Source organism: Ovis canadensis, chromosome 15 (assembly GCF_042477335.2).
Source record: "Ovis canadensis isolate MfBH-ARS-UI-01 breed Bighorn chromosome 15, ARS-UI_OviCan_v2, whole genome shotgun sequence".
NCBI classification, from domain to species: domain Eukaryota; kingdom Metazoa; phylum Chordata; class Mammalia; order Artiodactyla; family Bovidae; genus Ovis; species Ovis canadensis.
In genome coordinates, this window is record NC_091259.1 from 9358269 (window position 1) to 9371229 (window position 12961).

Sequence of the window (12961 nt, forward strand, 5' to 3'; positions counted from 1 at the left end):
CTCAGTTGTAGTAGCCAAATCTCAAGGGCTCATCTACCAAGTGGCTCCTGCAGTGAAACAAACTCAGTTCTAGAATAAGTATTAGGTCAATTTTCTTGCCTGAAATTACTATCTCAAAAATCAAATTCACAAGAAGACTACTATCAGGTTAGTAATGGGGTACTAATATTAATGTTAGGCATTTTGGATTATCTTTCATCTCTCCCTTGTTGCTCTGTGCTTACTCAGACAAGATACAGATGAGACCAAAAAAAGAGGGTATATGGAAAAGATCTCTCAGTCAGCAAAGAGACTAAGGTAATTGGAGGAAGCTTAAAGAGTTCACGACATAAAGGTAGAAAGTTCTTAATACTTACTGACTTACAAGGCCTTAACCCTTTTACGTAGGTAAATAAATAGATTTAAATAGTAGACAGACTCTGAAAAGGTCAGAAAGAGTCTGTTCATAATGCGGATGGATAGTCCTTTTGCCTTTTCAATACACTCACATAGAAAATGTCTACTACAAACAAAACCCCAAACTATAAAATACAAGGTGTCATATTTTTCCAAAAACAAAACTGTTTACATTTCAAAGAGCATTATTTCATAAGTGCTTCTATTTTATGGAAGAGAATTCCTTCAGGAATATTGAGCAAGTATTCACAATTCACCCAGAATATTCCTTTATTTAAGAAAACTCTTTTGAGTGCCTATTATATTTCAGGCACTGAAAAGAAATTTCAGCAGTGGACAAGGAAGACCTACCCACCTGGAATATGTGATAAGAGCTGTCAGAGGAAAGGAGCTAACTACCTTGGGAACATTCTGAAGTAGGGTTGGCAGATTTACCAAATAAAAATACAGGATGTCAAATATTACATAGGATACGGTTATTCTAAAAATTATGTTACATATCTGAACAACAAATTTAGTTGAGTATCCTGTCTTTTATCTGGCAAACCTACATTAGGGGGACAACTTATAAGTGGAGATAGGGCGAATGAAGAGAAAGGAAGGCTTACTTGGAAAATAACTTCTAAAACAAATTCTGGGCATAGCAGGGAATAGGCAGGGAGAAATCATTCTGAGTGGAAAAAATGCAATGCAAACTAAAAGTCCCAAGGCCACTGTTAAGTCCAGGAATTGAAAGAAGCCAAAGTAATTGGGGTAAGGAAGAAGGTAAATGAAAGAGGGGTAATGTTGATGAAAGATGAAGCCTGAGAGAAAAATAGAAGAAACTCTTATAAAGAGTTTGTACTTTATTATGAGTATGGTTCCACTAGTGACCTGTAAGCAGCCTGTCTTAGCTTCAGTACGAAGAATAGACTACAGTCCTCTTGGAGGTATGATTGACAGCCGAGTAAGGATGCTACTGATGTAACTGAGGATTTCAATGGCGGCCTGAACAAAGGCAATGGAAAAACAGACTCATTAGTAACACCAGAACTAGAATTTGAGATAGCAACTAAAGCCTCCGCAATTGCAAAGGGGATAGAGAAGAGAACTGAGAGGGAAGAAAACCAGGGGAAGCATTATAGAAATCAAATGAAGAAAGGTCAACAAGTCAAATATTTATGAGGAGGTAAGAGCTGAGAAGGCGATGGCACCCCACTCCAGTACTCTTGCCTGGCAAATCCCATGGATGGAGGAGCCTGGTGGGCTGCAGTCCATAGGGTCGCGAAGAGTCGGACACGACTGAGCGACTTCACTTTCACTTTTATGCATTGGAAAAGGAAATGGCAACCCACTCCAGTGTTCCTGCCTGGAGAATCCCAGGGACAAAGGAGCCTGGTGGGCTGCCGTCTATGGGGTCACGCAGAGTCGCACACAACTGAAGCGACTTAGCAGCAGCAGCATCAAGGGCTGAGAAGTGATGACTAGATTTAGTCGAAAGGAAATCACCAGTGACCTTTGGAGGGGTAGTTTTAGAGGGAATGACTGAAGCAAAATTAGGTCACCGTTGGCTGAGCAGAAGGTGATGCTGGGTTCGGAACCAGCTGAGGAAATGCGAGGGTTCCACTTCCTCTTTGCCCTTTTAACAGGTTTGGGTCAAGGACAGGAATGGTTTGGAGATGAAGCTGACTGTGCTCCAATCGGGCAGAACGGCGCAGCGGGCGACCGCCAGGGGCCAATCCTTCCCCACAGCGCTCTAGATTGACGGGGCCCGGCGCCAAGGAGCTCCGGCGGGAGGCCGAGTCACGGGGGGCGGAGTCAGGGCACTAACCCGGAACGGCTTGGGACGCGTTTTCCATTGTGAGGCCGGACCCGGGTGGGCCCTCAGCCAGAACGGCAGCGTCCTCCGGGCCAACGGACGAGCCTCGTTAGACGAGCGGCGGCCGCGGCAGCCAGTGGCGTAGAGGCAGGGGCGGGCCGAGTCCGTGGGCGGGGAATTGATAAAGCATCTCTGTTTGCCACCCCGCCCCATACACACCCCAGAGGCGACGGCGGGGAGGCGCTCCCCGGCCTGCAGGTGAGCGGCGGTGCCGCGAAAGAGGCTGTGAGAGGGGCGGCCTCTCCGCGGACGGTAGGTGCCAGCGGGGTGGTGTCAGGCCGCAGTCACCCCGCCGCTGGCTTTGGACCCAGCTTCGCCGCGTCGCGGACCACAACGCTCAGGAGAGATAGAACTCGCCGCTTCAGCCTGACCTGGGAGGGTGGGGAGGGCCCAGGCCTCTGCAGCAAGGCTGGAAAAGTTTCCAGGCCCCTCTCAGGGATCTGATTTGCGGAGCGAGCACTCTCTTCCAGGTTGCCCTGTATCCTGTCAGGTGCAGCTGTGGCTGTGGCCGAGTCTGCGGCGCGCCCCCTCCTCCTGGATGGCCTCCTGGGAAATCAGCCTTCCTGTATTCTCCCAAGGGGCTGTTCCAAAGGGAGAGGATGGGAGTGAAAGGTACTTTATTAATGTGATAACAGGGGACTCTTAAGTAAACTTTAGCCATTTACCTACCACAAGTTACAGGCAGGGAGTTGAATGTCCTCTGAGAGTATAGTAGAGACAGTAGGGCCCGGTGTTGGTGGGAGGTGGGACACCCACTTCAAAGAGGATTGGGGGAAGTTTGTAGATTTTGTGATGTTTTTCTTCATGCACAATCTAATGAGTACCTAAAAAAAATTTTTGACCCAGAATTTATTTCCGATTTTACTTAGACCTCTTAATTCTGTCTTATCATGCGGTATTTAGGAACTTCATTCTCAGGTGTTAGTCTTTAGAAAAAAATTACCCAGGTGTAATATGCCTTTGGTGGCACACCATCTTCACAAGGATTATGCAAGTGAACTACTTACACCTATTTTCACCCAATGAAGAATGATTGTGAAATGAGATTTCAGGAAAATGGCTGTTCTCTGTGATTGGGTATGGAAAAACTATGAATTTTTAGAGGTTGCAACTACTAAATTCCCTTTTGTAAAGATACGGAAGACAACCAATATAAAAGGGATAGTATTTGACATCTAATATGGCTTTTAAAAATATTTTGTGAGGTATTTAGCCCCAGCACCAAGAATACGTGCCTGGCACATAGTAGGAGCTTGATATATTTGAATAAAATTATTGGGTAATGGATGATGAAAACCCAAACCGTTACATGAGTACAAAAATGTAAAGGAGAAGAGAGAAAAAAATTCCTGAAAACAGCTTAGTTTCTATTCATGCAAGCATAGCAACCAAATATCAACTCAAGGTTGCTTTGATTTGGGTACTATCTTACATTAATCAGAAGGTGTCAAAGATTTTCACACAATTAAGCCATGACTGACCGGAAGTCTAAGATACCTTTTGATATCAATTTCAGTGAGGTAGAAAATGTGTGTTAAACTGCAAATGCCTTTTATCAAGAGTTCCTTAGTGGTCTAGTGGTTAGGGTCTGTGCTTTCATTGCTGTGGCCCAGAATTCCCTGGTTGGAAAATTCCCATAAGCCATGCCTGTCAGCCAGAAATTTTTTTAAAAAAGTGCATTTTATCAGTGAACTAGTTCCATCAGTTTGGTATAGAACAAAGGGTTAGGAACATAGGTCAAAGACAAAGGGATGCGGGAGTGCACAGAATATGCAAATAGTAGAAACTGCTGCCCAAATTTTAAGAATATATTGACTCAGGCATAGTTTTAAGAGGATTGTTATTTCTATCATTACACAATTGACCTCACATTCTAAGAGCAGCAAAATCTGATTACAGATTTTTGTCTAAATTAAGATTCTGTTGGCAACTGTAATCATTGTTTATTATGCACTTGTATTTTGTATGTTATAGTTTGTGTAACAGTGCTTCCATATAAAAGGCATACATATTGCTTGAATTTCAAAAAAAAAAAAAAAGAATTTTCAGATATATTTGCCTCTTGCAGTAAGTTTCTTAGCAAAGAGTAGGGCCTTTCAAGCCAACCTGACATTTGTCCCCAACCTATTTAACATTGATTCCTGATACTTCTGCCATGTATTACTGCCCCTCCAAATAAAATGCCAATTCCTCCTGACAACTTTCCTTGATCCAACCAAAAATTACGCCTTCTGAACACCCAGGATATTTTGTTAGTATTTCTCTTCATGCACTTTTCCTACATTCACATTATTCATCGAGTAAAGAAGTATTCATTTACTGTGTCCAGACTATACTAGGAAGTGGATAATAGCTGATATTTGTTAAGGGCTTATTATATCTTAGATATTATAAGCTTTTTGTTTGGGTTGTCTCATTTACTCCTCAAAATATTGTATTATTCTATTATTTTTCCCATTTACAAAATTAGGAAATAAGTTTAAAAGGTTAAGTAATGTATTCAGATCATAGAGCTTCTAAGTAGTGGAATTAATATACAAGCCTTGGTAGTCTCTATTTAAAACTTTCTGTTTATAGTCTCCATTATGAAGTTTTTCATGTAAATTTTATGCATATATGTTTTAATAGATTATAGATTATTTGTTAGAAATAGTATATTCATCTTTGATCCATTATTGCTTTTAATGTAAAGTAAGTGATTATAATAGCCTATTAGTGGAAGCATGTGGCTAGGCCAACAAACAGCTATATGACTGAGATAAATGACCATATATGTGATCTCTAGAGCTGGTGAATGATGGTGGACAGAGTGAGTGAACTTGTAGAGCATAGCATGTTCTGTCTAGAAATATTCTTAGGTTGAAAACTGAGCTTCTGTGAATATGTATACAGCATAGACATAAATATATATTCCTTTTCTGATTTTGTTGGCTTGCATTAACATACTAATAATGTTGTGCTAAGCCATATTCATAATCTAATTGGGTATTCGATTATGTGGCTGCACTGCAGTTTATTCATATAATCCCTTATTGAATATTTATATTTTTACCATACTTCTACCTTTTAAATGGTTCAAGAAGCCATTTAAATATCTGAAACATTCTGTATCTTTTGGAAACAAAAAGTCATCCTTAATTTGATATGGAATTTGGTGTAACTTTAGCAATCTTTTCTATTTTTAAGGACATCTGGCCTGCTGATTCCATTTCTTAAATATATTTTTAATAATCTGCTCCTCATTAATTCATACTGCCTAAGTAGTTCTTCATAGCCTATTTATTTAAAATATTATTTTCAGAATTTCGTATAACTTGTTAACTGTTATGTTTTTTAGTATAGTTATAGGGTAGGTAATTTAAGGTCTTCACTTAATCTCATAAACTGCTTCTTGCCTATATTGACTTGGGCTGCCTTTTTCTTTAAATATATACTTTGTCTGTAGCAGTTTGTTTTGCTAGCTTACCTTACTTGAGTTATTGTCTGTTTGATTTTCTGCTCTTTCCCCTCCCTCAATCACTTTTTTATTTTATGTTGCATTTTTACCTCCTATTAGGCACAATGTTATGTATTGAAGATACTGTCTTTGGAGCAGGTGGGGTACCATCTTCTAGATCCTCATAAGGGTGGAGCAAATGGTAGAGGAAGGAGGAAACGAAATTTGACTGCACTAATTCTTTGAAATGTGATGCAATGGTCCTATAGGTACTAAAGAGAAGTATATTGGGGCTGGTTTAATGATGTGCAAATAATGTGTAAATCAGTTTTCTTCAGTTCCTTTTTTATGGTGCTTATAAATATAGTGAAGAAAGAAAGCATTAGTCTTTCAGTTGTGTCCAACTCTGCAACCCATGAACTGTAACCAGGCTCCTCTGTCCTTGGAATTCTCCAGGCAAGAATACTGGAATGGGTTGCCAGTCCCTTCTCCAGGGGATCTTCCTGACCCAGGGATCGAACCCAGGTCTCTTGCATTGTGGGTAGATTCTTTATTGTCTGAGCCATCAGGGAAGTCCCATAAATATAATATTTAATGATTATTATTCAGTTGCCTCTAGAGAAAAGCAATATACTTGCCCGGCTCAACCGAGAACTTGAATTACATAAGGAATGTTAGGTCAGTGCTAATTAAATGAGATCCTCTAAAATTACAAGGCTTCTAGAATGTTCACTAAACTGTTGTAGGATCAGATGTTAAAACATGCCATTTTCTTATTTTTTATTAGGTAATATTTGAAATATTGAAAAATCATGTAGCTTTAAGTATACTAGTAAACCAGCTCCTTGACCACTGAAAAGAAAAACATACTAGTTTGCAACATTTGTCCATTTCTGTGTTGTAAATACTGCCATCTTGGCCAGTTTCTAGTTCCCAACATGACATTACTGAATATGGAGTTGGGAAGTGTACAATGACCTTCACCAGCTCATATCAGCAGGCTCCAATATACTCCTAGTTTATAAAGCATAGTAATAAAGACCAACAGATTTACCACTTGACCTATGAACTAGAACAATACCAATATTATTGTGGCCTTTTTCTTCCTTTAGAGATTTGCCTTTCATGCAATAATAGTGAACTTAACTTACTGTGTGCCAGGACCTATTCTCCATATTTTACTAAATCCTTTAATCCTTATAGTATTTCTATGAAGTAATAATATTATTTTATCAATGGAATTGCACATAGGGAAATTAAATAACTAAGGCACAAAGCTAGGAAGTTGTGGAACTGGGATTCCAACCAGGCATCTGACTGCACAACGTGTGCTTATAACCATTACACTGTGCGTTGGAATGTGTGCATGCTCAGTCGTGTCCAACTCTTTGTAACCCAATGGGCTGTAACTTGCCAGGCTACTTTGTCCATGGGATTCTTCAGGCATGAATACTGGAGTGGGTTGCCATTTCCTTCTCCAGTGGGTCATTGGCGGGAAGATTCTTTACCACTGAGCCACAGCCTGTTTTGATGCTTTTTAAATGTATGAATATGTTTGCTTATACTCTAATGACAAGAGGCTTATATTTGACTGTAATGGCAGTATTTGCTAAGACAGGATCAAAAGTGCTGCCACTGTTTGATTATGCATTCTAATTTAGTGGATTTCAATTTTATTATTAAATGTCTCAAGTAATTGGAAGTCTGCTTTAGAATAGTTTGCTGCAATCTTTTTTTTTTCCCGTATTTTTGCCTGCTCTGCCCTTTTTGTGGGTGTACGAAATTGACAGTGACTTTTTAAGGGTTTATTTTCTGCTCTTTTAAGGTTTTAGTTCTCTCTGGTCTTCATTTTATCATCAAGGAGTAGTTCAGGAGATGGTTACTGTACATCAGTGGTTAGAAACAAAAAGATGCATTGGTGGGCATTTTTTTGATGATGTTACTAGACACACACAAGATCAGTTGAATAAGTATTACTGGAAACCTGGAAAAAATGCATACAAGCAGTGAAATCTTAATAAAAAATATATATTTTTTAGAGTTTAGAAATAAGGGATTTGCATCCATTTTTAAGCCCTGGAGAGAAGAGGTTTAATAGTGATAGAAAAGATTTGTGCATTTACTGATTAAATTTAGTTACCTTACTATACTTTTGCTTCAGTAGAAAATACTATTTATACTGTCAGTTACCAGAGAAATATTTTTCACTCTACTAGTAAAATTTTAAACTGGCAAATATTAAAGTTTTTCAGTGAAGAAACTGTGGTAGAGTGAAACATAACTGATTGAAACTTTGGAGAGTTTTCTGGCTACATATAGAACTTTATCCAGACTTAGTGATGGAACATGGAATTTAATGATACTGGTATTTTTTTTCTATTGGCAGGAAATGTTTATGATCCTACAATGATAGAGCAGGAGGGCACCTTAACAGCCTACCCTCTCATTTTGTAAAGGAAGGAAAAAAGAAACTCTGTAGCAGTGATCATTGAGTGAATTTGAAGTCACAAAATGTGGTTTGTGTGAATGTGTGTGTGCAAAGTCACTTCAGGCGTGTCCAACTTTGTGACACTATGGACTATAGCCCCCCCAGGCTTCTTTGTCCATGGGATTCTCCAGACAAGAATATTGGAGTTGGTTGCCATTTCCTTCTCCAAGAGATCTTCCAACCCAGGATTCAAACCCACATCTGTCTGCTGCATTGGCAGGCAGATTCTTCACTGCTGAGCCACCAGGAAAGCCCTTGTTCCTCATTACATACTTTTAAAATCTCTTTACCAAGGAAAAGACCCATTCAACATCTTTTCCAGTTTGTGTGCCTTCCCATAATGCAAAGGTTAGATAGCAGAAAAACTACATTTACCAGCTATTGTATTGAGGATCTGAATGTACTTTAGATTCCACCAAAGAGATACATTTGTATAAGACTTGAAATCAAAGTGTGTGAGAGAATCAGGTGTTTAAAGCATTTGTTTACTGATGTGGGTCAGCACCATGGCTTTCAAACTTTAGCAAGTATTAGGATCATCTGGAAGACTTATTGAAACAGATTGCCAGATCTTGCCCCCAGAGTGCTGTATTTAAATGGTCTGGGGTGGGGCCTGAAAAGTTTACCTAAAAGTTTAACAAGTTTCAGGTATACCCTCTTTCAGTCTTATTTTTTTTTTTTGCTTTTTAACATCTAGTGGTCACTTTGGCAGGTTGACTGATTTATTCATTCAAAAGTGTTTATAGTATGTATGCCTGCCATGTGCCAGGATCTCTGCTAGACTCTCGAGACAGGATGGTGAGCAGAAATATTGCTGTCTTCTGAAATTAACAGTGAAATGGAAAAGAGACACTCTTAGTTGTATATTAGCACAGGTGTAACATTTAGGTGAGGAAAATGAGTAATTTACTTGTCAGGAGAGGATTCACTGAGGAGCAGATGTCTAATCTGCAAGCTGAAAGATGAGGAGGGATTAAGTAGGCCAAACAGGGAACAATCTATTTTCTAGTCAGAGGGAATAGTGTGTACAAAAACCCTGAACAGGGAAAGAGATTGACAACAGTGGGTGACTTAAAGAAGGCCTTTGCAGTTAGAGGATGATTTGGGGAGAGCAGAAGTAGGGAGCAGATCAAGAGTAAATACTGGCAGTTAGTTAGGAACCTTTACAGCAGCCTAGGTGAGAGAAGATGGTAGCTTGGACTGTGGTAGTGCTGGCAGAGACAGAAAATGTAGTCAGTTTTAAGCCGTATTAAGAGGGCTTTTGTTTGTTTTTAAATTATATAACTTACTCTGTTAAATATATTGCAAAAGTTGCAAGCTGATTGATTTTTACTCTTTTCTCTTTAGGAGTCATCCAGCCAGCCTGTGCTACTAGATGAATGGAAAACTCTGATTTAAACAAAGTACTAACAAGGAATTGTCCTTGATTTTTGTACTTTGTAGAAAAATTCTTCCTCAAATTCTTTTCACATCTTTCCTTACTGTAAAAACTGCATTTAAGTTAGAAAATGAAGCAATTGAAGAGGAAAAGGAAAAGCAATTTCAGTGTACAAGAAACTCAGACCCTTTTGAAAGAAATTACGAAAAGGAAAGAAGTAATTTTTTCCAAGCAGCTCAATACAACAATTAATGTAATGAAGCGAATGGCTTGGGAGGAGATTGCACAGTGTGTGAATGCTGTAGGAGAAGGAGAACAGAGAACAGGGACAGAAGTGAAAAGAAGGTACCTTGACTGGCGAGCCCTTATGAAGAGAAAGAAGATGAAGGCAAACATTAAGCTAGTTGGTTCAGGGTTTCCCCTTCCCACATCTGATTTAGATGACTCTCTCACTGAAGAGATAGATGAAAAGATTGGATTCCGAAGTGATACAAATTTTGATTGGCAAAATGTGGCAGATTTCAGGGATGCAGGTGGATCCTTAACTGAGGTCAAGGTGGAAGAGGAAGAAAGAGATCCCCAGAGTCCTGAAGTAAGTATTAGCCTATGTGAACCCTCTTTTTATTTCTTCATTTCTGATATGAGAGTTTGTTATAGACCAAGAACAGTTAAGAAATTCCCAGATTTTCAAGCTAACTTTAAAAATAGTACATAACAGAGTCATTCCATTTTTTACTATCTTACCGTCATTAATCTCTTCTCACCTCAATGTACTCTTGTAACTGTACATTATTAGTAATGTCACACAGTTGTAAATATTTTTCAAAATTCAAAATAAATGGTTTTGTGTGCTCAAATACAGAAAGCTTTAAAGAAATGCCTAAACAAATTTAAAACCATGAATATAAATAAATACTGAGAACTACTTTTCTCTTTTAGTTTGAGATTGAAGAGGAAGAAGAAATGTTGTCATCAGTCATACCAGATTCCAGGAGGGAAAATGAACTTCCTGATTTCCCCCACATTGATGAATTTTTTACTCTGAACTCAACACCATCTAGGTCTGCATATGATGAGCCCCATTTGCTTGTAAACATAGAGAAACAGAAACTAGAACTGGAAAAACGAAGGCTTGATATTGAGGCTGAAAGACTGCAGGTAGAGAAGGAACGCCTACAGATTGAGAAAGAGAGGCTGCGACATTTAGACATGGAGCATGAGCGACTTCAGCTGGAGAAGGAGCGGTTGCAGATTGAAAGAGAGAAGCTGAGGTTACAGATAGTCAACTCAGAGAAGCCATCTTTGGAAAGTGAACTTGGTCAAGGGGAAAAGTCCATACATCAGCCACAGGATATAGAAACTGAGAAGTTAAAACTTGAGAGAGAACGCTTACAACTGGAAAAAGATAGGCTGCAGTTTTTGAAATTTGAATCAGAGAAGCTGCAGATTGAAAAGGAACGCTTACAAGTAGAGAAAGAGAGACTACGAATTCAGAAGGAAGGACACTTGCAGTGATTTATCTAGGTCTCCATTTATCAAATGTTTGTAAACCATAGGTTTCAGTTTAAAAATCATTGCAGGGTTAGCTGTATTGTTGGTTTCTTTTCCCCTGTTTAATAATAGTGTTTTCAGTAGGAAAAAGATGATTATTTGTGGATAATTATATGCTTAAGTCGTCTATGAAAACTATGTGCCCTAGCATAAACAATGTAGCAGAAATTGTTGTACTATACTCTTTAGTAAAATTACAGTCTTGTATAATCTATGGACTCAGTTTACAATTATGTCTGTGTAAAATTCTAGCTCAGTAGTTGTTAACTGGGGGTGACTTTGGCCCCCCCCAAAGACATTTAGCAATCTCTGGTGACATTTTTTGGTTGTCAGGATTGGAGAGTTGGGCACATTGCTACTGGCATGTAGTATATAGAGGCTAGGGATGCCTACATCCTGCAATGCACAGGACAGTTTCCACCCTCCCCCCTAAAAAGAATGATCAAATCCAAAATGGCAATATTGCTGAAGTTGAAGAACCCTGTCTTAGCCTGGCTGAGCACCTCTTCTAGCTATGTTTCAGTTTCAAAATGTTAAAACCGCAGATATTTATGTAGGAATTACTTAAATGGCCCCACACTTTAACTATGAAACAGTATACTATATTGACTATAGGTGTGATGAAGATTATAGATGTTTTATTCCTTGGTTTCCATCTGTAGATAATGTGAGAGTCAGAAAAGAATATAGGCAACATCAGAGGTTGTCTAAAGTGGGTTACTTTGCAAAGCAGTTCATTCATTTAGCCTTCAGTGCTTTAGAAACAGCACACATTTTTGTAAGCTTTACGCTTTCTTCTGACTCCATTGACTAAGCCGGTAGTTTAGACAAAAATTGTCATTTCAACCATGTACTGAAATCCTAATATACTTGTTTGAAGCTAGTAAGAATGTTACCAGTTTAAAAATGGTGCCAGTAGTCAATGAACTGAAGCTCAGTAGTTGGTCATTTAATTTTTAAAATAGATAATAACTATTTGGAACTGGGAATGGGGGTGGGGGAGAATGTCCTCTGTATCCAATAGTAATGATGGTGATGAAATAATGATAGTAGTGGTGTATTATGAATTAGGGAAGCACTATTGCACACTATCTGACATAATCTGTAGAAAAAGTCTTGAGAGTAGTATTCCTGAACCTGAGGCTTAGAGAACTCACACTTCACTTAAATGACTAATTTCATATATCTTGATGCATTTTGTCTTTGTTCCTCCCTGTGAAACAGAGTTTGTATCTTTAGTCAGTCGTTTTGGTATTTATTCTGAGACCGAGGGTTTACTTAATCTGGTGATTTGCCTTCAGTCTCCTAAAGGTAATTGTTCCACTGTCCAGATGATTCTGACGCACACTAAAGAGAATCACTGCATGAGATCAATTTGTATTTTCCCATTTCCAGGATAAGTAGCCTTAATACGTCTGTTCTATTGACAGATACTACCTTGATTCTAAATTGGTTCTTGTTAATTTAAGAATGTCTTGAAACCATCTGTAACATTTGAGTATGGTATATGAGGCAAAAATATACATTTTAGTTACCTTGCGTTTGGAATAGTGTTATTTTTGTATAATTGAAATAAATGCTTCTACCATAGAAATGAATTTGCTGATACTAATTGTGTGAATATTTATCATTTCAAGTGATGCTCAATGCCGTGAGGGTTGAGATTGTCAAGGCTGGAAGAGAGCTTTATCCTGGTGAGTGGTGGCAAGGGGCCTAACATTTGTGTTAGGGATTATGCTATGTGCTTTTCATGCATTATTTTGTTTCTTAAGCCTTGAGTCATTTTGGCCCGATTTTTATAAGAAAGGAAACAGTAATTCATCAGTTTAATTAAAGAATAAATAATGGGCCAAA

The 12961-nt window shown here is 38.7% G+C and overlaps 1 protein-coding gene across 3 annotated transcripts; it reads left to right on the forward strand.

The window, feature by feature from the left end:
• Positions 1 to 2195: 2195 nt before the first annotated feature.
• Positions 2196 to 12705, forward strand: LOC138421313 (myb/SANT-like DNA-binding domain-containing protein 4). Of its 3 annotated transcripts, none has more exons than XM_069555447.1 (3): positions 2196 to 2452; positions 9526 to 10148; positions 10496 to 12705. In XM_069555447.1, the coding sequence occupies exons 2-3, from the start codon at positions 9687 to 9689 to the stop codon at positions 11069 to 11071; spliced, it is 1038 nt and encodes a 345-aa protein (XP_069411548.1). In that variant the 5' UTR covers positions 2196 to 2452; positions 9526 to 9686; the 3' UTR covers positions 11072 to 12705. The 3 variants fall into 3 exon arrangements, with proteins under 3 accessions (XP_069411548.1, XP_069411546.1, XP_069411547.1); XM_069555445.1 differs by having other exon boundaries at positions 2209 to 2506; XM_069555446.1 differs by having other exon boundaries at positions 2219 to 2866.
• Positions 12706 to 12961: the final 256 nt, after the last annotated feature.